Below are 23368 nucleotides of genomic sequence, written 5' to 3'. Positions count from 1 at the left end.
ACCCCAACTTTGAAGATTTCTAGCACATAGTTAGCAGGTAGTTAGCAAAGAGAATTGATGAAAATCCTTGTTGCGATGATTACATACCGTAACCGGGTGGTCTCAGTTCCAGGTTTCAGAAGACAAATAGTGCAAAGATGGAACTCAAGGAGTCCTAGCGACCAATAGTTTCGCAATTTGCTATTATTATTCATTTTGCTTTGGGGCCAAAGTACTCCCTTCCTTGCACACTTTAGCTTGCAATTGAACGGCGGCTGATATTCCTTAACAATGTTGAAAATCTAACCTAACTCCCTTCAAGGTACCCCCATGTCAGATACTTATACATATAGTTCCGTTCGCAACGGTAAAGGATGGCCACCTGTACGGTCTCCATGCAAGTGTCGGTTGGCGATAAAGCTGTCTAAGCGGAATTGGTGAGTTTCAACGCCGTCGAGATGCAAAATACCCCCCAACAATATTTTGCCCTGCTTAGCTCTGATGGAGACCGCTTGAGTTCGATTATGAGAACAGTTCCTTTGCTTTCCGTTGTGTATGTATACTATATTTTTCTGCACTCTTCCCTTTTTCAAATTGCTACAAATCTTAAAAGCTTACAGAGTCGAGCATAGAAGCCAGGCACTGGACAATATTGGTGGTCATGAGCTCTTGGCCCATTTCCTCCAGATGACGTTTAGGATCCTGTTTACCAACGTGTCGAGTCTTCAATTGCTCAGGAGTGAGTGTGATTTCTTCAATGACAGACTTGTTGTAAGATTCAGCAAGAGTCAACATGCTCTAATTTAAACCGAAAAATTGTTAGAATTCTTTACAACTTGGGTCCTTTTTTTGCACTTTCAGTCACAAACCTTGACTGCCTTTTCATTCTGTTCAGAGTGCTCATTAAAGTCTGTCAGGATGAGACCTGACGTCCATGTCTTTTTGTGCAAGTTGAGCAACATCTTTTGTTCCAATTCATTCTTTCGATAATTTATGGCAATCGAGTAATAGTGTCTGTTGAGCCCATGAATCAAAGCCTATACAGTATTTGCATTAATATTTGTTATAGACAATTGATGCGGAGCAAACGCCCGACAGACAAAAAAGGACACAGTAAGTTTACCTGAATGCTTGGCTTGTTCAAGTGACCAATGTTGCTGGTAGTTTGACGAGGCTCTTGTTGCATCATGAGAGACTGAGGATTTATGAGACGGAAGGCGTCTATGACGACTTTGCCCTTGACGGATTGAATAGGATCTACTACTACAGCTACAGCTCGTTGATGCAATTGTTCGAATGATTGTTGGGTTTGTACATCGACTGAAGACAACCAGCAGCCAAAACCAGGATGAGAGTGATACCATCCGACGACTTGTTCTGGTCTATCATGTCATGCAAATGTGGGTGTTAAAAAACCCCCGAATCTGGTAGGCACATGCATGATGGGAAACCCCATACCTTCCAGTTTGTTTCAGCATATCCAACATTTTGGTTTGAAAGACGGGATCTACAGCTTCGACTGAGACCCCAGTTCCAGATTGTGGCATGGCGAATACATCAATAACTCTGACAGTATAATCATCCACAAACTCTCCCAACATCAAACCCATGACTTCCATAGGCACACCGGCACGTCCTGTATATCGAATTATTTAGATTTAGATATCAAACAACCAAGAACGGATTGAAACACAGTAACGCAGTTTTTGCATACCGTGTTTGAGCATCTAAGAAGAGAATTACAGTCAGGATACGAAAAGAAATAATAGAAGCACATGCTATTTTAATACCTTGAGTAATGCCAGTGAGGATATATGCACCATTTCAGCGGTATCGACTGTTGGTTGATCCAATCTAAATGTTGGATGTTTGATGAGATTTTGTTGCATAGGAGACAATCGTCGAGACGGAGAGCAGCAATCATTCAATCAAACCAAGTATTATAGAGGGAATTTAACTCACCCTGGCTGCATCTGGGCAGCACCACCCGTTTGTCCGAACAATCGTTGTAATCGCTGTCATTTCGGATGAAGACATGTTAGTTCTAGGAAGAACAAGAGCATCGAGCTATCTAAAAAGCAGCTATTTTACCTCCATAGTTTCCAATAGAAAGGACTTCGGGTTATTCTGTTTCAGTACAGGGTATGCTCGTCGTTTGTCAAAAGGTGACGCGTCAATGAGACCACGGTGATGAGGAAGAGCTGTTTATTTGTGCTTGATTTATACAAAAGGTGCTAATTCGCGTAGAAACTCTATTCATATGTTGTATAGTCGAGAGGCAGATAGGGCTCATGTTGATCGACGCTGCTTAACATGTCGAGGGCCTATCAGAACGACAAACTCTTGTTAATACAGCAAATGGAGTAAGCTACATATTATTATTACTACGTACCCGTTGCGTTCCATATTCTGATCCACGTACTTTGACTGAATAACATGCTAAAAAAGGGGAACTGAGCTCTGACCCATCCAAACATGCAAAATCACTCACCATCTTCAACTTTCTTCAACGAATTGCGCATCTCATTCATCTTCCTTCGAGCGGGTGGAAAGTCGAGAATCTCAAAGTCTGCCTTCAGCTGTCGCAAGAATTGACACACTTGTAAAGCTGTCGACGGGCTTCCAGACACCAATCCATTTATCGCAAGCCGCATCAGTTCTCCAGTCAGATCCGTTATGCCCAAAAGATAGTCCTCTTCTGTAATTTGCAGAAACTAGGCGAAAAAATTCGGTTGTGGGTCGTGACAAAAAAACACATTTCAATCTACTCTAATCGCTTACAGGCGTTCCATGTTCATCAACCAACTGGGCATTGATATCTTCACGTTTCACAAGTTCTCCAGATTCCAGATACACAAGAAACGACACAGCTTCAATATACTCTTCCAATCCAGGCTGAACTGCAAACTTATGTCGATAGAAATCACTTCCAGTGAGATCGACCGACACGCGTCTCAGCAGCTGAATGATTTCCTGCTGCTTGGCCTTAGCCTCTTCCAATACCGAGTCTCGTGTCCTTATATTGCATCGATGCAACAAAAAGATGAGTCTCTTGCTATAGATCGTAACATCTCTGCTGATTTTGATAATACGTTCTCGTCTATCATACTGGTAAGAAAGTAAGCGATCTGCAAATACAAGATGAGTAGTTCAAAAGACGTACAGTATCGTCAAGAACTTCACGAAATTCACTAAACAGTGAGCTAATTTCATTTGAGGTCACGTTTTGATGTTGAGCATGTTCTGGTGTTGTTGAGCGTTCAGAGTAAGAAGAATTCATTCCACCACCACGAGAGCCTCCACGATGATATGATCCACGACCACGCCCTCTATATGCTGAGGTCTGGCCTCGCAAAGGAAGAGCTCCTGAGATTTGTTGTGGTTGAGGAGCAGAAGCCCGAGGACCTGCATGTGAACGAGCGAGGCGTTAGAAAACACTTCGACATATAGACTAGGAACGGCCATACCTTCATTGTTGTTGTCTGTATCCATGTTTCTCTTTATTGCGAGAACAAGCTGTAAGCACGCTCAGGTCAAAAGGTGCAGCGGGTATATCTATTTTTTCTTCGTGTATATGCAATACATTTTATACTATAGCTATATCGAATCTAACGTGTACATCCAATCCAAGATACGCGTCACTCATTAAGGAGATACCAAATGTTTTACGCGTTCCTGGTTCATCAGGCACCGTAAATTCAACACTGGTACTTAATCGACCATCTTTGCTTACTCGTTGAGGTGCTACCCCTTGTTCAGTATCACCAGCACCACGTCCACTACCACTGGGAGAGACACGTTTGATACCAATTAGCTCATCAGCATCAGGCTCACAGAGCAGCGCCCACCATCCTTCATATTGTGGTTTTGGGAATTTGGGTGTGTATGTACGGTAATCCATCACGTTGCTTCCCGACAAGGATCGATACGGACGATGTCGAGCAGCTTCAATCTTGATAGTATACGATTCACCGGCTTTCAATACTATTTCTCCTGTTTCAAGTTGTTTGGTTCCATCAATACGATATCGGATATTCATACTAGGCATGCTCGTGATTATACGAACAATATCCTGGATGTGTGGAGGTGATAATGATGGGATTCGTTTGAAGATATTGGTAATATCAGCTTCAGACAATTGTAGTAGCTGGCTGATTTTAGTTACGGGTTGTTTCTTATACTGTAGCGATGAGATCATATCGGGTGTAATACGTGGAAGAGTCAGCAAGGTCGAATCTGTGGGCCATCGAGCTTGCTTTATACATTGCATCAACTTCATAACTCCTTTTGTGGTAGCAAGATATCCTTGGTCTGCGCTCACATCAACCATAGCTTGCATCACTAGATGATGGCAACAATCAGAGTTGAATTTGCAGAGAGAAAAGCAGAGAGAAAACGAGCGGGTATGAAACGGGAAAATACGTCAATGCTTATATGACCCATACCACGGATAGATTGATCAAGAACAGATACCAAATCAGTGGCATAATCAGCGATGGGGAAGGAAGTCATTCGTGTCAAATGAGCTTGCATTAACAAGAAGACCTTCAAATGAGGACTGTCATAACCTAGTACTTGTCGAGGTCCACCGAATGAAGATTGGCCCTTCTTCAATGGATCATAGCCATGGACAGGAAGCATGGCTTCCATTTCCTGATTGTGATGGTCCTAAATGGAGAGATGATAGTTGAGAAGCCATGCTGCCAAAAAAGCCCATAAGTAGGAACGTACTTCGTTATGTCGAACAGGATGCTCATCATATTCAGACACATCACTCAGTATTCTCATCATCCTCGAAAAGTCACCATCATGATCTTCTGCTCGTCCAGTCGCTCGATAGTCACGAGTCAACCTCTTTCTTAACAAGTCGACTGTACGGTATTGAAGATAGTAATATGAAGCAATGCGACCTATTACAGTTGGTGTGATGAAGAATTGACTTTGGACATCACAGCATCCAGCCTCTGCTAGATCGGTAATGGTCTTTTCCACTACACCAGACAAGAAGATGTTGATGCTATGTGCATCTGTAGTTTCAAGGCCATAGTATGTAGGGTTCTAAGAACGAAGAGAAAAAAATAGGACCTCATCACCATCGAATAAACCAAGAGGTCTTACCATTGGTAACCGACGATAAAAGTAGGTCCATGTCAAGAAATCGACAGCATCCTGTTTCGACTTGATGGTACCAGATACAATTTCAGCATTGAAATGATCATGTAAACATGAATGTAAGCTGCTTTCGACTGGGAAGGGTTCATGCAAGAATTTTTTGTAAAAGTTCTTTTTGACGTCATGCACCAAGATCACAGCTACTCCAGAATCGTCGAACTGAGGTCTTCCAGCTCGACCCATCATTTGCAAAACATCTGTTATGGGGAAATCTACATATGCATGTTTCTTGGCATCAAAGAACTCGGTTCCTTTGACTACTACGAGATGGGCAGGGAAATTGACGCCCCAAGCTAGAGTACTGGTTGCAATCAAGATTTGAATCTTGTTGTTTACGAATAGCTCTTCTACTGTTTTACGATCCGAGTCAACCAATCCAGCATGATGAAGACCAATTCCGAAGCTAAGCGACAAACGTAATGCTGGATCTCGAATTTGTGATGATATGTTGTCGAGATCGTTTTCAGATATCTTTAGGAAGCGACGTGGATTATCGTCTGCAGCACAGAGCGAGATCAAGTCTTGAGCTGTAAGACGTGTTTGACGACGAGAGGATACGAATACGATTACAGGCTTGGTGGGAGAATGCGTCATAATAGCAGCATATGTCGGTTTGTTCATCGACATCATTCTGGGGCAATCTAAAGTTGAGACAGGAAAAACTTTTGATGAAAAAGTGTCGAGATGAAAACAAAGGTCATAAATACGACATTGATATACCAGCGCGAAAAGAATCAACTAGAGTTTCCTTTCCAAAATCAACTTACAATGCTTGCCCGGATACCCCTCAATATAAATATCCAATGGCACAGGTCGTACTGAATGCCTGAAGTTGAATAATCCTACATGCTTGATACCCAACCAATCACCCAAATCATGAGCATTGGCCAAAGCAGTCGACAATCCCACAATCCTGACTTTACGTTGCGTTTGACTAGCTATATAGTTCATACGCGATACGATGATTTCCAGAATGGGGCCACGTTCACCTCCCAACAAGTGAATTTCGTCAATAATGACTAGCCCTACTGAAGTGACATATGATCGAGATTTCCAGCTACGAGAGATACCATCCCATTTTTCTGTGATTAAAGTAGCCAGGTGTGAGTGAGACTAGTCACCAGAAACCGAGAGTAGCAAAGCAACCAAAACAAACGAGATGCAAATTACCTGGGGTCGTGATGATGATGTCTGCTTCCTCAATAGTACGTAAATCAGGAGTTACATCACCAGTCAGTTCGACTAGACGACGGTTCATGGGACCGGTAAGACGCGCTCTCCAATCACTCACACGCTCTCGTACCAACGCTTTGAGAGGAGCAATATAAACCACCTTGGCAGTTGGGTTATCTCGGAATGTTGCCCTATATTTTGTTATCAATAGAAGTCGCTATTTTCTCTTGCTTGACACAGCTAAACAGGGTTTTTGATTCGAGACTCACCACATAGCCAATTCAGCAGCAACTGTTTTTCCAGAACCAGTGGGTGCTCCAACGAGTGCATTGTGATCCGTATGATACAAGGTATGGAAGATTTGCGTTTGCACGGCGTTGAAATAATCAAACCGTTTCTCACAAATAGCTTCTAATACTGGATTTTGCAATGCTGATACTGGTAATGGTGATAAATCCAACAAGTCGGTTTGTATAGATGCTTGTAACGACGGCAGAATCAAGTGTTTGAACGAGATTGGAACAACACACTCTGCTCCAATCCACTTGTCTGATATGGCACGGACAAAGATTTGTGGCGGTAGACCATCAGTAGTCGACGATACAGAAGGCAGTGGTATAGTGAAGCCAAGCTTTTGAGTTTCACGTTGTTGTCGTTTGGTGAGTAGGAAGTATTCGGAGTGCAGGATCTCGACATTTTCAGCATCTTCAATCCATATCCACCAGGGCTCTGCTGTGCCATGCACTCTATCGTTCCAAGTAAAGTCTAACATTTTTGAAGAGTTGAATGAAAACCGGAACGACCAAAAACCGGAATAACCAAAATAAGGATGTCGCAACCATGCAATTACCTGGAGTGATATACAGAGTAACTCTCAGCACTGTCCTGGTAATGGGAGCTACACTGGCTTCGATATATAACGTCGGAAACTGGTCCACACATTTGGCAACAGTGGGTGCCATCTTATTGTGTCGAATGATATTGCCCAATTCGACAACATCCATATCACGCATAGATTCCAACGTCATGATTTTAGGAGAATTCTCCATCTTTTGAATTATTTCCATCGGCAAATCAAATTGAGCTAATGGGTGCTCGAACGACCACATTCTACGATCTACTGATTTTGACAAGGAGAGAATTACAGCTGCTGTTGGACCCCAGCTACGATTCAAGGCGATTTCAAAACAGGCACGTAAGATACGTGCTGCATTTTGAGCGACATAGGCTGTATCCGATACCAAGGCAAACTCTTCGATTGTGAGTTTTGACACATATGCTTGTAACAAGATGTTGCTCTTTCCATAGTTGGTATCAACGCTTCCCTACACATAGAGTGACTTTTCAATATTCGTGAAAGTTTTTTTATGCACTGATTCTTGTTACCTTGACAGCACAAACACACTCTTGCTCCAAATTCTGCAACGAAGTCATCTCTTCCTCTCTAACTCGAATGTTCTCAAACTCACTACTCATACTAATCATACTCAATACATCGGCTTCAGACATACGAGGTCTCATCATGGTATTGAATACTTCAATGGTTGCACTTCGAATATAGAAACTACTAGCAGTTCGTCCCAAATCTTTGGGAGTCAAATACCCTGTTCGTTCATCAAACACAATCATTTGTGCTTTATGTAGTGATTTCGATGCTGATATGATGAGTTCTCGTCGACGAGATCCTAGTAATGGATCATCTTGCAGCTGCTGCCATTCCAATCCGTAGTGGAAGGGATTCTTCTTCATTCGGACATACAAGTACGTGTATGAGAGCCATTTGACGGCTTCATCCAGATTTGTTACTGTGCCAAGCGAGATTTCGGCGTTGAGATTGTCAGTCATGTTCGTAGCGAATTGAGATTCGATTGGATGCTGTTGGGTCATTGCCGAACTGCAAAGTTGAGAAAAAACAGGTGAGCAAAAAGCACCAGATCTCGAAACGAATGGGGGTTGAGCCCCAATTGGAGAACGTACACATAATGGGACAGCTTGTCATGAGATGTGACAATAGTAGCATCACCATGGTCTTCGTATTGTGGTCTACCAGCTCGACCGAATATCTATTTAGGAAACAGTAGATTAGAATCGACAATGAAGCTTTTCTCTTGCTGAATTTTTTACCTGGAGTACATCGAGAATGGAGAGGTCGATGAATTTACCCTTAGCTGAATCATAAACTTGAGTGCCTTTGATGATCACAGCAAACGCTGGAAGATTGACACCCCAAGCAAGCGTTGCTGTACAACACAACACCTACGAGTAACAAAAAATGTCAAAGAACACCCTACTTCATACGCAAACCGACGATCAATTACCCGAATGAATCCTTTCTCAAAGTACTTCTCCATCATGTTTCGATCAGATCGCAACATTCCTGGAAGTCGAGTCAGTCTATAGGCAAGGTGGGTACGTTAAAACGAGAGAAAAAACGTACCAGCATGATGAATCCCAAATCCTTGTGCAAACAATTCCTTCATTTCGCGATTCTTGGATTTACTTATATCCTTGACAGCAAGTCCAAAGTTGGTATCATAGGATGGATCAAAAAATTCTGGAAAGCAAAACAACGATTAATAGACACCAACAAAAATCATTAGTGAAACAACATTTAAGAGCTTTACCCATTTTGCCTTCACGAACAGCTTCATCACGCAGCATATACGAAGTCTTGACTGTGTCCTTTCGAGAATGTACAAACACCATAACTTGATGCTTGTCCTTGACCTTGTCCAAGACCTTGTCATAAGTGACATGATTCATGTTTGCTAGAGAGCTAGCTCCTCCAGCTCGTCCCTTGACACCAACAAAATGTTGAGCAAGAGGCACAGGTCTGAAACCAGAGTCAAAGTAAAAGAGTCCTTGATATGGATTGACGCTACATTGACCATATAAGTAAGAATGTTTTTTCCTCTTTCGTAGAAACAATACTTGCCCCAAGAACCGAGCTACATCAACATAGTTTGGCAACGTAGCAGACAATCCAACAATTCGAATTAGCGATTGAGTGGATTCGACCTATCAATTATACCGGGCGTAAGCATTTTTTTAGCTAGTGAAGGAGATCAAGAGAAGAATGAAGAGTTACCTGACGTAATGTTCGGGCAACGATGCTTTCAATAACAGCACCTCGATCATCGTGTAAAAGATGCACTTCATCGATAATCAACAATCGGACTTTCTATAAATTGAAGATTTGTCATGAATGGCAAAAAAAGGGACGTATTTTTTATAAAAAGGCTTACTTGGGCCAACTCGGTATCTCCGACACTCTTACGTGTCACCACGTCCCACTTTTCTGAAGAATAAACGAACAAATCAGCAAAAACACAAGCCACTTGTCTCTGACTTAACATACCCGGTGTGGTCACAATCATTTGAGTAGCACCGATTTCAGCTCGAGTCAATTGCATATCACCTGTTGGAGAAAACAATGACAGTTAGAACAAATAGATTTGTCACGAACAAGCAATCACATTTACCAGTCAGTTCCTTCACGACAAGACCCAGACCACCTTCAGATTCCTTCGCACCCAATCGACTCGAGAACTTTCGCACAATTTCAGCTGCTAGAGCCTTCATTGGTGCAACGTACACAATCTTGAAATCATTTTTGAGTAAATGGCCATCTTTTCGATATTGTTGAAGTGTTCGAAGTACTGTCAACATGGCGACATCTGTTTTACCCTATAAGTACACCTCAATGTCAAGAAGTAGCAAAAAAAGGGCAATAGGATGACCACAATAGTGAAGACTTACAGCACCCGTTGGAGCACAAATCAGCATATTCTCGTTGGTCTGATAGGCAACAGGAAAGACAATTGACTGTACACGATTCAAACTCGTGTAGCCCTTGAAGGCTCGTTTTGACCATTCATCAAGTGTATCGATGAACACCAACTTTTCACCAACTGTAAGCGGTGCTGGTTTACTGAATGGAATCGATATTTCTTCGTGTTCCTGTGTCAAAGATCATGAGAACCACCGAAAAAAGAAAAACAACAACATCACTAGGTCAGACCTTGTAGTCCTTTCGCTCTGACCCGACAGGCAATGTGAACTTGGTGCCAAATGCAGATAGCATAGAGCCTCCAGAACCAGATTGATAAACGTGTGGAAAGACTTCTTGAGGTGCATAGACCGCAGAATTCTGTGGGTTGAGTACAGAGTGTCAGACCAACCATCCAACAGCCGTGCGACATGATAGTTCTTTCCGCTTACCGGATCCAGAACTTGTGGTGCAGACGCAGCGAGTCTCAATTGAGCTTCTCGAGCTTGACGTAGATGTTCACCATCGAATCCAAGCAAAGATGCGTTGGACATGGCATTGACTTCATCTAAACGGATATCGTCGTAAGCCAAAAGCAGTCCTAGTTTGAAAATAAAATTGCAGTACACACCAACAGCCAGTCTCTTTTTCTTTCTGTTCTCCTTCTTGGCCAACTTGGCAAGCTTCTTGTCATCTTCAGACATGATGGTGACTTGTGTGCCATATGACGGTCGAACTACTTGAGCAGGCTTTTCCGATTCAGTAGGAGGCTTCTTGTAGTCGTCCTCATCATCAGAAAATCGTTCTGCAGCCTATTTGATAATCTGGTAAAGACCCTGACAATGCAAAAAAAGCGGGTTTGGAATCGATTGTAGTTCATACACTTTGGACAATAGTATTGACGATCTCTGCACGATGAAGCACTACTGAAGACACAAACTCAAAGTTTGAGAATCCAAGCAAGTCTACCAATGCATTCTGCAATGACGATTCTAAGGCAAAGAAGAATGTGATGTCAAGCCAACATCACGAGATGTGAAATTTGATCAAGTACCCTCAGCGTTTGATCGTAATATTCCAAACAGATCTGTGCATAGTTGTACTGCAGTCATAGCGTCAGACTCAACGTGACTTGCAATATGAGCCTCGCATTGTCTAACACGTAATAGAAAAAGTCAGAACTTCAACGGACTACATCACACAAGCTGGACTTACGAGACAAGCCAATCACGATTGTATGTAATAGCCCGTCCTTGTCCTTCATGGAGCGTTTCGATCGACACATTCAGGTTACGAGGAGGGAGAGCAGGAGGAGACTCGTCAAACGCGTCAGGTGGAAGCATATCGACATCGTCATCGCCCAACCACGAATTGGTTTCAGGTGATGGAACTCGTCGTGTCAGTAAAGGATTTGCGAAAGAGATGTTTCGTGCGTACTCGATAGGTTGAGTGTCTAAACACACGATCAACGTTTGATAAGTTTGGTTGTCTGCCAGACTTGGGAGCGGTAGAATGGCGATTTCCGTAGCTTACGTCGTGGATTTCTAATTGAAATTGTATTTAACATGCAGTTAAATATACTAATCACGTAACAAGAAAGTGCTGAACCGAGCAAAGAAATCACAACTTTGAAAATGCTCAAAAGCAAGATGTTCAGGAATCAGAAAGGAGACTTACTCTCGCCATTGACGCAATGAGGCCCGTAAACCATCCAATAATGTTTCTAGCTCAGCTTGTACGGGCGAATGTGTGGATCCAATATTTCGTTGCTCCTCATCGTCATCATCATCGTCGTCTTGATTCGTTCTAGGATGTGCTAATCTAGATCGAAGAATGTCTGTAAACATCATTCTTCCATGTCCATTGGCTTCTGGGGCCATTGTTGTGAGCTTTCGCTTTGTGATCCAACTCGATTCTGTTGAGAGTGCAGTGTGAGCCAAGATGCAAGGAAATTACCTGTGCGTTTCGAAGAAAAAATTCATGTTATCTATGTAAAATATGAGGCCTTTAGGGCCTTTACCATCAAATCACGTCATGGTTGCGCTTTGAACAAGACTTGGAAGCTCGCTTGTCGCTGAACAGCTCAACGTCAAGGACCACCAAGAACGACTATCTTTGAGAGCTATTGACCATTGATAATCTGCTAACTCTAGAACTGCTGGTGAAGAAGATTGGAACTGCGTCAGCTTTGTGACAATTCCAATTTTCGACATGTCACTTCCAGATCATCTCCATGTGCCAAGTAAACATCGGATATCCCAGGCAGGTGAATTATAGATGTATAGATTAAGTTCAAAGAGTGGTATGCTAACAATACTTGTATATGAGTTTTGTGAGTGTTACGGTTCTAGATGTCACAAATACAAGTAGTTGATCAGTGATTCGCGAATCAAGTTGAAACTCTTCCTTCCTTTGCCAGCTTTGACAAAGTGCTGAACATTTAGACGCCATCACACGGCAACCCCATTATCGCCTACGGGTTGAAGGTTATTGTAAGCAGACCCGAGAGAGAGATCAGAAAGTGGCGAGATGCACCAAGTCTTACATCGATGCAAGTCCCAGGAGCTTCATTTAGATCCGGGAAACAATGTCCTTCTTGATTCTCGTAAGGGTGACTGCTGGGACATCCACAGCTTCCGTTCGCATTCACACCGAATTGACAGTCTGCAGCGGGAACCGTAGGACGTGGATCCCCGCTGACATAGTTTATCGGTAGCAGCGCAAAGGAAATTGACGAGTCCATAGGATTGATACAGCGGGCCTGGCTGTAAACCCAACCCAGACAAGAGCATTGGTTTCGCACACCGTACTTTATATAAAGAAAGAACGTCAGAATGGTGTAGAGGGATGACCAGACATTTACTAGCTTTACCTGATCGTAATAGTAACCATTTTGATTTACGAGATTTTGGTTTCTAACAGCGCCATATCCGACCAGAGAATTACCGATACACACATAAACATCCGAATAGGTGTTGGCTGCATTTTGCTTTACGAGAGTAACTCCCTAGTTGCGATTGAAGAGAGTCAAAGGTTGTAAACGCAGATCAGATTGCCAAAGGGCATTATCACTGTTGATAGAGTCTTGCGATATGTCCCTGACGGACATGGTCCCAATGATGGAAGCTGGCCTGCCGAAGCTACAATTGTTATCGGGCTGACAACAGCAGCAGCTGGACTTGCAGCAGCAGCAACAACAACAGCATCACTGGCAACTGGGCTGGCCTTGGCCAATACGATAGTAGTAGTCTGCGTTAGAGTGCTCGTTGTCTCCACAGTGGCCACCGAAATAATCGCCTGGTTCTGATTATTGGCTAATGACGATGCAGGGCCCGAAGCACCAACCATGGCTGTAGTACTTGCAAAAAGCAGGAGAAATGTTGTCCATTTTCTCCTTCTCGCTCTGTTTGGAGACTGGCTCATTTTTGAAAGATAGCTACGATAGAATTTATATACAGTTAGCTACTCTCGATGCTTCAACTGATTTCTTCTTAATATGATCACACATTGTAACGTCCACCACAACTTGATGTCCCTCATTTTTCAACCAATTGTCCATAATAAACACACCTTAAGAATGGGAAATATGAGGAGTCTAATTGCTGAAACGTATTTCTAATGCATGGTCTACTAGTCAGGTACTAAGTTGATTGGAGTCAGAAAACGAAAGTCAAACGAGCCACCGCTTTCACCAACAACGAAAGAGAGTGTACCCAGAGGAAGGAAGAGAGGCTACTGCGAGATCACTTACTAGAGGAGTCGTGTTGCTGACTCACCACTCATTGATAAATGGGTGGCATTTCACTCGCAATCTAAAATTGTTGACTCCGCTGCGTGACTGTGAAACAGCGGAATGCTACTAGTCTTGAAGCGTAATCGGACATGTTGAGGAAACACATCCAAATGCTACCTTATCGCCTTATCATGATATGAATCTATTACGCCCTTGAAAGGGACGCGTCGACCTCAACGCTACACCCTATAGTAACCTTTTGCTTCAATTACGCAAACCTCAGCAGCATGACAAACAGGTCTCATTCATGCTTCTCGAGTAGTCTTGAGTTCGTTGAACGAATTCAATATTTAGTTGAGGAGTAATATATGCCTGTTGAGGCGTGTTTTATAAATTGAATTAGGTCAAGTAGAATTAGTGCACAGCCATACATCAGAGTCATATCCAGTAGACGTAGTGCACAGGCGTACATCAAAGTCTCGGATTGAATGGAGGCGGCGGTATCAATCTAACACCACTGGCGAGGGCCTCATATGAATTCCCAGTTTGGTCATCATCCAATGCTCGTTCAAAGCACTTGATGACAGTCTCCATAGTTGCAAGAGGCTCCCAAGACTTCTTGAACTTGGGATGGTTACCAACTGGTGATCCCATGTTCGTTGTGGGGACAACGCCAGGACACACGCAATGTACACGTATACCATCTCTGTAAAACATTCCAAGGTTTCTTGACAGACCTACGACACCATGCTTTGAAAGAAGTCAGTGCCTTCTAAAATCATACAAATTCAATTTCTTGTACCTTTGATGCTCCATACATGGCAAAAGAGGTTGGTATACTATACAGCCCAGCAACACTGGCAGTATTTATGATCGTCCCTGCGAACGGACTTTTAGTAGCCAAGTGGTTAACAATGGTCGAAAACTTGATGCTTACCTTTAACGTTGTGTTTGCGGAAATGTCGGATGGCCATGTACGTAGATTCTGCCACGGCTAGAAGAATCATAGTATTAGGACATTCAATTAGGTAACTAAAATTTACATTCTCTCGTTACCTGTAAAGTTCACGTCAATGACCTTCTTCCACGAATTGCCCTCGTCCATAGCCTCACTCGTGATATCAAGATGCATCGGTGACGAAAAGGAGGTCGGGATACCAGCATTGTTGCAAACCACAGATATTGGGCCGAATGTTTTGAAAGTGGTGTCGTACAAGTTCTTCAAATCAAAGGTTTTCGTGACATCAGTTTTCACGTAAATAGCCCTTCCTTTTCCATGACTGCAAGGCTATAACTCAGTTCAATCATCATAAAACGCCGTTAGGCCCGACTCTACACCACACACCGTTTCTCTAGCTCCTCCAACAATTTTGATCCATCGAGCACGATATCAGCTAGAGCGACACTATACCTATATCAATCGACTTTATCTTCAGTGATCGTCATCACGTCCAAACTTGATGTATTACACACGAAATGGAGCAGTCTCGCATACCCACGGCTTAGGAGCATGTTACTGACATTAAAGCCAATGCCATTGTTGGTCCCAGCTCCAGACACAATAGCTACAAGTGGGCTCATTTTGCTTGATTTGCGTATGTGAATTTGGAAAAGCTCTGAGTATCAAATAATTAGGCTTAGAGAGCTCTAGAACTAATTGTACGTTGTCAGTACGTAAAATACTATTCAAACTACGACAAAGCTTACTATAAGGACCGATTGAGCCTGACGTCACACTCTTTCCTTGTATTTCGCAATTCACGGGCAATTCTGCAAAACTCAACAGTCAGCAGCACCTTGAAACGATCTCAAAGGTTATAAGTAGACGCTCCAACAACAATAGTTTACAAAATAACAATGTCAGCCAAAACATTCCGTGGTGTCTACCTGAAGAAGAGCGCACAATCTGGCATCAAACCTCCCAAAGGAGAACGAGGAAACTTGAAGTGGGAAGAAGGTATGTCAGTGCCAAAAAACATGAGCAAAGTGGTCAGGCCTGGCTAGGTTGTGCACTTTGTTCAAAGAATGCCTTTGATCTTCATCGACATCATCGACACATTTCTGTCACACATCTAGCAACTTACCAAACCTCATCACGTACTAGTCAAGGTCGAAAGCAAACCTATTCCCGCAATTCCAGAGGGTCATGCTTTGGTCCAACTACACGCAAGTGCGTTAAACCATCGAGATGTATTCATCAGACAAGTACGTTCTCTTTTCGCTTGCTTACATTACGGGTTAAAAGTTTCGGTTGCGCTAAACTAACCTCTCTTCTAGGGATTGTATCCTAGAATCATCTACGATGTGATCTTGGCTGCCGACGGTGCAGGTGTTTTGGTCGAAGGCGGACCAAAGGAACTTAAAGGTCAACGAGTTCTCATAAACTCAAGTATCAACTGGGACTCAAACCCACTTGGCCCAGAGAACCCTGCTAAATATGAAGTATTGGGTCTACCTCGTAACGGTACCTTGGCCGAATACATTGTCATCCCTTCCAAGAACGTGTTCGCAATGCCCAAGCAATTGAGCTTTGAAGAAGCTGCTGCTATCGTGAGTCTCTTGCTTTCGAATCTTTGGGGAATTTCTAAGTAGTAACTTGCTGTTTTGCTTTTAGCCATTAGCCGGCTTGACAGCTTGGAGAGCAACTTTCTCGATTGGCCAAGTGAAGAAGGGTGATTTGGTGTTAGTGCCAGGAATTGGAGGTGGTGTAGGTAGGAAAAATATTTTGCTGTCTACTGTTACTTTTTGCATTTCGGATGGCAGATGTTAACGTTTTAACTCTACCAGCCATGTTCGCCGCACAATTCGCTATGGCTGCTGGTGCTGAAGTATATGTTACTTCGTCGTCGGACGAAAAGATCCAAAAGGCCATCAAACTCGGTGCTTGCGTGGGTGGTGTCAACTACAAGAACAGTACGTCATTCGATGTATCCACATCTGGTTGTTGTCGCTCATCAAAACTTCAATATGTTCATAGAGGGATGGGCCAAGGAATTGTCTACCAAGGTCAAGGGCCGCATGTGGGATGTCGTCGTCGACGGTGCCGCCGGTACAGACTCATTGAGAGAGTACATGGCTTTATTGAAGTGGGGAGGCGTCTACGTCACGTAAGTTGAATGTTTCGACATGAAAGTAAGCTAGTATCTTGAACTGATCCGTGGAACCTTATACCTCTTCCAGATACGGAGCTACTTCTGACTCATTTGCCAGCATTTTGATCCCCTTCCTCTTCCAAAAGCAAATCAAGCTTTGTGGATCCACTATGGGTTCTGACGTATGTGATCTTGTTGATTTACAATGCTTCTGTGATCCTACTGACACGTTGTCATTGTAGCGAGAATTCAAAGACATGATGGTGTTTATTGACAAACACCAAATCAAACCTGTCGTATCCACAGTCCATCAGGGCCTAGAAAAGGCTGAGGATGCATTCGTTGAAATGCGAGAGGGCAAGGTAGATGTCCTGCCCATACTTCTCGTACTGATATACTTTCGATGGACTAAAACCTTTCGTCATCATAGCAATTCGGTAAAATCGTTGTCAAGATCAACCACAACTCTAACAAATTGTAGTCTCTTGAATACAACCCTCATTTGGTTTCAATATCACTGATTAGTCCGAGGCTGTGTTTTGTTCTCGCCAAACGGCACAAACATCTCAATACAAAACGACACCAAAGCCGATCTTCCACTTGAAAAATATCACTGTTTGAATTATTACATATATATACGAGAAGAGAGGAAAATAATCTTTTTAACTAAGTAATGTACCGGCAATCACTCTTCACCAGAATCCATAGCGTCCAGACTATCCGTGCCCTCTCCACCAGAATCTTGACTGCCAGTACTGTTATCACCGGACCCAGTAGCACTAGATCCATTTGATGACGCCGTCATTGGCATATTCTGGTAACCACTATCAAACAAGTTCTCAGCAACAGTGTTGCTACTGTTATTATTGTTGTTGCTGTTGCTCGTGGTGGGGCTCGAGTCGTTTCCATCCGTGGTAGATGTGGCGATGAGATATGAAGCCCGTTGTGATGGTGTTTTGACTGTACAGGTTTTCTCATGCCGCCTGAGATTGGATAAGACCGAGAATCGTTTTGAGCAGTTATCAAATAGACATACGAATGGCCTTTCACCAGTATGACTAAGGAGTGAAAGAAGGTGAGTTAGTCATGTCGTTGTTGTGAGGCACGCTGAATCATTTGATTTTTTTGCGTGGCTTACCTATGCATATGTGTCTTCAAAGAGCTCGGCCTAGTAAACCTCTTCTTACAGACATCACAGAGGTACTTCCTCTTGCTCTCATTACGTTTCCTGTAATCATCACCAACCAACACGACCAATGGCTCTGGTATAAGTGCCTTTACACTACTGTTACTGCTACTAGACTTTTCTGACTGTTCAACGTGCTTCTTCTTGGCAGAGTTGTTGTGATGGTGGTGGTGGTGATGATGCGTTTCACGATGCATGCCAGCCTTTTGATGATCATAATTGCCATCCTCAGAATCATAGTATGAGGTGGTCTCACCACTGCTACCACCCGACGACGATTGGTATATGGGTAGTTTGGTTTTGGGATCCAGCATTAGATTGGGTGATTGTGGGTTTCCGAGCGGCGCAAACAGGTTTTGTATTATAGGAGGCATTTGTGTTGGTCCGTTGATGTTGACTCGGGTATTGTTATGGATTGTGACTACATTATGAGGATTTTGTCCAAGACCATCAGTAGAGTGTGCAGTTGTCAGTATTGGCTCATGTGAATGACTGGATTCATGACTAGAATATCCTCTATATCCACTAGGTTGCCGTATTGGTTGTGTTGTTTGGTTACTGTTTGTTGCTGATGTGTTTAGATAAGGCCAATTCGATGGTTGAGACCATACAGCATCGGTTGGAGAATTATATGATGTTGCATAAACAGCTGGATTTATATCGGTGGAAACCAATGTGGAAGGTGTCATGCTGGCAGCTGCGGTCATGTAAACCGGTGGGAAACTTCCAGTGTTACCAGATCCAACAGGTATTTCATACTTGACTGTACTGGTGGGTCGATACGAGGGTGGGAGAGTCGCATCAGCACCCCAGATATTTGGATTGTACTGTGCCGGTATTGAAGCCGAATACACCAAAGTGGCAGCCGGTGTCGGAATAGTGGGCCTATACGATACTATAGTAGCAGTAGTAATGGCTTGAGGTAGCGCAGTTGGTGCGTATGTGGCGGATTGACCATATGGTATGGCATGTACCATAGGATGTGGTGTTCCAGCGGGTAATGGAGATACATGATTCATCATTCCTGCCGATCCAGTCACATAAGCAGATTGAGCTGGAGCTGTCTGAAGCCTTATTCCTGCTGGTACAGTAGAAGGTAAGACTGATTCTATTCCTTGTGGTGGTGAGTAATATCGTTCTGTGGTTGAGTCTACCAATGGAGCCTGTGTGTATAGAAGTGCACCACTTGGTTTTGGTGCGAGACCCAAAGATGCAGTAGAGGCATAGGTGCTGGGTGGTGGACTTATACTTTGGTTTTGGTATGGTGCTGTTGTAAGTGTCGGTGCTTGTACAGCGTAACTCGCAACAATTGGAGACGGATCTATACAGACACGTATCGCGAGTTAGCTTGGAAAATTAATGAAGTCAATCGGGGCAGGATTTTGTCCGTATGCTTTGTGGAATTGCGACGAGAAAAAAAACAGCGAAGAGCATACCTTGTGTAGATGAATACCTTCGAGCTCCAGCCTCAGCATACTTTGATGGCATATACGTGTATGGAGTCTCACTCGGTATATTACTGGTGAATCGATGCACTGGTATGTCATATATGTTGGTTTTATAGATGTCTGACGTGGAAGGCAAAACAATCCTCGAATTGACGTCCAATTGAGATTGATGCTTAGGATCAGACGATGATAGTGGTTGTGGTGATGTTCGGTTTGCAAAGTATCGTTGAGCAGCAGCGTGTACATCCAATGTAGATGGTGTTGCGACGTCGTTGGTCGGGCCCGACAGCAGATTAGGTACAGACACTGGATTTACAGGTGAAATCACCTTGTTTACTTGATTTGAGCCATGAGATTGCGTTACTATTCAAGAAAAAAAAAGCCAAGGTTAGACCCGTAAGATTTACCATCGCAGTAACAAATTGAGAGATATTCAGCTCGTTCAGAAGGAGATTACAAGAGTTGAAAAGAAAGCTGAATTCATGAAACAAGCATGAAATAATACGACATTCCAACTTTAAATCTCCTTTAGCTCGTAAACAGACTTGCCGATTTCTTACATTGCGCCATGGTGACATTTTGCGTGTTAAAAGAGGCCATAGTGTTTGTAGATCCCCATGAAGGAGCTTGGGATGTCATTGGTAGACCTTGAGAAGTAAGATTGGTGCTTGAAGTGTATGAATCGGGTGCAGCATAGACCTGCTGATGCAAGTTTGTCATCTAGTGTGGATTTGATCATGAATACCATATTGAAACGTATGCTCAATTGAATGTGTAAAGTGATGTGTGGTGCTCACCTTTTGAGAAGTGGATGATGCTAGTGTTCCGTAATCCAGGATTTTCTGATCTGCGTTTGTGATTAGAGTTGAAGGCGATGCCAGTGTACAATCCCATGGTTTTGGATCTGGCTGCAATGCGATACAGGACCCTGGAATGATACATACATACCCGCATCTCCCCCCCAAAAACAGCAAACCCGTGGCTTCGACTTCGCACCACAAACAAGCCCGATGGTTCCGATTTCTCCTGCTTGGATTTTACAGCCAGTTGCATCGAGATGTCTGTCTTGTCGCATCTGGTGTCGAAAGGGCAGCATCGAGTCTCCGATACGGTGACAATCGTTGGTGCATCCCAATTTGGGCAGTATGCCACCCGCCGATGTTCCAAATGCCCCATATTCATTCAGTTCAGCATGCTTAAAGATGTCCGAAACAACCATAAACCTGCTAGAACCATCGTCAAGCACATCGGCGAGTCGCGTAGAAGGATAATTCCTTGTTCAAGTTGATCTGAAAAGACGGACATGCTCCGATTCTCCAAAGCTCCTCGTTCTTGTCCCCGTGGTCTTCGATAACGACCAAAAATTGAGTCCATCACTGCACGATCATTTACATACATCCATTTGGTATCAAATCCTTGATTTGAAGATTTTGGTTCATAGTTTCATCTACTTTTTGTCTCAACTTTTTCGGGTGATGTCTTGTATGCTTCGCGAATGGTTTTTATGATGCGCAGTCAAGAAGAGGTTTCTCTATCCATCGTTCCTTAGTGCTGGATACAAGATGGCGCATGCCGTAGGCTCTGTGGAGAGTCAAGAACAACAAGTGGACTATGTTTTATAAGTTAGTATTCTCGTACATTATTACAACCACACTACCATTTCCACCATATAATAAAACACAAGCACAATTTTCTTCAGCGCAAACCTCAGAGCCCTCTCTGTCTCCTTGGTAATTGAGGCTTGGCCTTGAAAGTCACTCTGGAAGGATCGATAAGAGGCTCCAATCTCATTGGATGTTGCTCCAAGTACTCTTTGACCATTGTTGGCGTCACGCTACACGATGATAGATCTGGTAAGTACAGTGCCCAAAAAAAGGTTGGAAACTATTGCATGGTTGATATCGTTGATATCACACCACAACCTACCAAATCATATTCTCTCCCTTCCAGTAGCGAATCATCTCCATAGAGCTGAGAGTTGACACCACATCTTCAACTCGAATACTGGTTGTACCTGATAACTGCTTCAAAGACATACTACAACCTTGACTCGTCTTCAAGAGGGATAGCAATACACTTTGCCAATATGATCGATATCCAACCATGCCCAAATCGGATAGAGGTCTTTCAGGTGATCCTATTTTGCCTTCAATCTTGGATGCTTCATAGCCTGCGAACAAACAAATTGTTGGTGCGAAAAAAGGAAAGCAACTCATTCATGTGTACTCACTGAATTCGATGAGCATACGACCAAATCCTCGTCGTTGGAATGGTGGGAGTGTCAATATACAAGCGAGATTATAATCATCCAAACTATGTTTCTCCTTTGAAAAGTATCCAACCAAATGATCGACTTCTCGTCCTTTACTCTTTTCGGTTTCGGTCAAGACGTAGAAGTAGAATGGTTCAATGTCGTAATATACAGTTTTGTGGTCCAAGAACAATTTGGAGAGGAGGCACAGGTTTTGACAATACAGCTATAAGGAGAAAAAAAGTCAGAAAGCACATATATGATAGCTAAGACTTCGACGGGAGCCATTCACACACACGAACCTTTTCATCCTTCCCATCAACTTCATAGATTTTTATAGTGTCCTTGTGATAGACCATTGTGCCTGGCGGACGACGCTGTTTGCATGTTTGCTAGCGGGGAAATCTTCGTCAGCAAACAAAAAATTGATTGTTTGTCTTCACGCCCAATGGGCTCACAGCCAACTCTTCCATTGCTGAAAATTCAATTATTCACTTACACGATGTTGAACCAAAGAATCAGGCAACCTCATATACTTGAGACAGAATTCACACAAGTACAGAGTCTTTTGATCCTTGTATTCATCTGGATATGGCGAAAAGTACCAGGTCCCAATCTTGTATTTGCCAAAATAGATCGTTTCGACATTTCTGACTTTGGTAGCTTCTTCACGTTCTCGTTCCAAATCGAGGAGTTTTGGATCGACTTCACCAGGCTAAGTGTAGGTAAGGGTTTGAGGTTTACAAGTTCACAGCGAGAACAATCACGAAAAGACAATAAGCAATAAGTTGAAATCCAAATTCGAGCAGTAGTCCTACCTTGTGAAAGTTCATTTCGTCGAACTTCCTCTTCATATTCCTCGTGACTTTCTGACCCTCTGCTACAGGTGCAGCGGGTAGTGTCTCCTCAATGACAATGGTAGCCGCAGAAGATGCGTCCGATACTGGTCTTTTATCCACAACATCTGGTAAGACCCATTCATCTAGTCTCCTGTCCTCTAGAAGATGTAATAGTTTGCGTGTCAGCAAAATTCCGTTCCAGAATTGATTGTGGCGACTTTGATGATGTTGGTATAAATGACACTTACGACCAATATAATGTACATAGTATTCGGCAGGATCTCCATTCCGTAATTGACCTCGAACCTCTACTATTCTTGCTTTGTCTGTATTTCAATATTTTATGTTTGTTAAACGACGAGATAGATAATCTACAAACTCTATCAGGGATTGAAAGTACTTACGAGGAGCTCCCTTCCATTTTACCATATGAGTCGATCCGACTTTAGGAGCCTCGAGCGCTTCCTTTGGAGCCATTTTTTCATTGGGTTGGTTTGGATTTGTTTGTTGAACTTGTGTTGAGTGTAGGCGTCGTTGTTGGATAGAGACGTGTAAGAGGCCGAAAGATCAACAGATTAATACTGACAGTCCTTTGATGACCTGACCGCCGCTCTCCGCTCTCTATTGCGCAATTCTGACAGACAAGGAAACGAGGCTCCCAAATCTCGAGTCATCCTGTTATATTACAAGTTCATAGTTGATAGACTACTATTAATTCCACTAGTT

General features: G+C 43.1%; 5 protein-coding genes across 5 annotated transcripts; 1 reads left to right on the top strand and 4 right to left on the bottom strand.

Moving 5' to 3' along the window:
- Positions 1-585: 585 nt before the first annotated feature.
- Positions 586-3471, bottom strand: SmJEL517_g04846 (uncharacterized protein; the record flags this gene model as incomplete). The annotated part of the gene is made up of 12 exons (XM_031170774.1): positions 586-777; positions 849-1016; positions 1103-1361; positions 1438-1615; positions 1694-1706; positions 1770-1833; positions 1942-1994; positions 2372-2418; positions 2471-2693; positions 2761-3087; positions 3143-3384; positions 3447-3471. The coding sequence occupies 12 exons, from the start codon at positions 3469-3471 to the stop codon at positions 586-588; spliced, it is 1791 nt and encodes a 596-aa protein (XP_031023243.1).
- Positions 3472-3565: 94 nt separating this feature from the next.
- Positions 3566-11973, bottom strand: SmJEL517_g04845 (uncharacterized protein; the record flags this gene model as incomplete). The annotated part of the gene is made up of 28 exons (XM_031170773.1): positions 3566-4320; positions 4425-4647; positions 4711-5037; positions 5098-5792; positions 5919-6233; positions 6322-6515; positions 6594-7089; positions 7175-7649; positions 7711-8218; positions 8302-8387; positions 8449-8580; positions 8643-8701; positions 8762-8878; positions 8949-9202; positions 9269-9342; positions 9413-9505; positions 9570-9622; positions 9683-9742; positions 9807-10011; positions 10084-10284; positions 10346-10474; positions 10546-10661; positions 10725-10905; positions 10976-11085; positions 11148-11248; positions 11309-11546; positions 11627-11637; positions 11771-11973. The coding sequence occupies 28 exons, from the start codon at positions 11971-11973 to the stop codon at positions 3566-3568; spliced, it is 6411 nt and encodes a 2136-aa protein (XP_031023244.1).
- Positions 11974-15683: 3710 nt separating this feature from the next.
- Positions 15684-17399, top strand: SmJEL517_g04844 (uncharacterized protein; the record flags this gene model as incomplete). The annotated part of the gene is made up of 9 exons (XM_031170772.1): positions 15684-15783; positions 15931-16031; positions 16104-16376; positions 16441-16537; positions 16614-16739; positions 16804-16933; positions 17007-17100; positions 17161-17280; positions 17349-17399. The coding sequence occupies 9 exons, from the start codon at positions 15684-15686 to the stop codon at positions 17397-17399; spliced, it is 1092 nt and encodes a 363-aa protein (XP_031023245.1).
- Positions 17400-17603: 204 nt separating this feature from the next.
- Positions 17604-20771, bottom strand: SmJEL517_g04843 (uncharacterized protein; the record flags this gene model as incomplete). The annotated part of the gene is made up of 6 exons (XM_031170771.1): positions 17604-17976; positions 18057-19425; positions 19541-19915; positions 20113-20272; positions 20350-20480; positions 20549-20771. 6 exons carry the CDS (start codon positions 20769-20771, stop codon positions 17604-17606), a joined length of 2631 nt encoding a protein of 876 aa, XP_031023246.1.
- Positions 20772-21474: 703 nt separating this feature from the next.
- Positions 21475-23119, bottom strand: SmJEL517_g04842 (uncharacterized protein; the record flags this gene model as incomplete). Its single annotated transcript, XM_031170770.1, has 7 exons — positions 21475-21722; positions 21783-22029; positions 22106-22195; positions 22303-22518; positions 22622-22800; positions 22891-22968; positions 23047-23119. The coding sequence occupies 7 exons, from the start codon at positions 23117-23119 to the stop codon at positions 21475-21477; spliced, it is 1131 nt and encodes a 376-aa protein (XP_031023247.1).
- Positions 23120-23368: the final 249 nt, after the last annotated feature.

The sequence above is a fragment of the Synchytrium microbalum genome (assembly GCF_006535985.1).
Source record: "Synchytrium microbalum strain JEL517 chromosome Unknown SmJEL517_scf0037, whole genome shotgun sequence".
NCBI lineage: Eukaryota > Fungi > Chytridiomycota > Chytridiomycetes > Synchytriales > Synchytriaceae > Synchytrium > Synchytrium microbalum.
The sequence above is the reverse complement of the archived record's forward strand: the minus strand, read 5'-3'. Positions and strand labels throughout refer to the sequence as shown.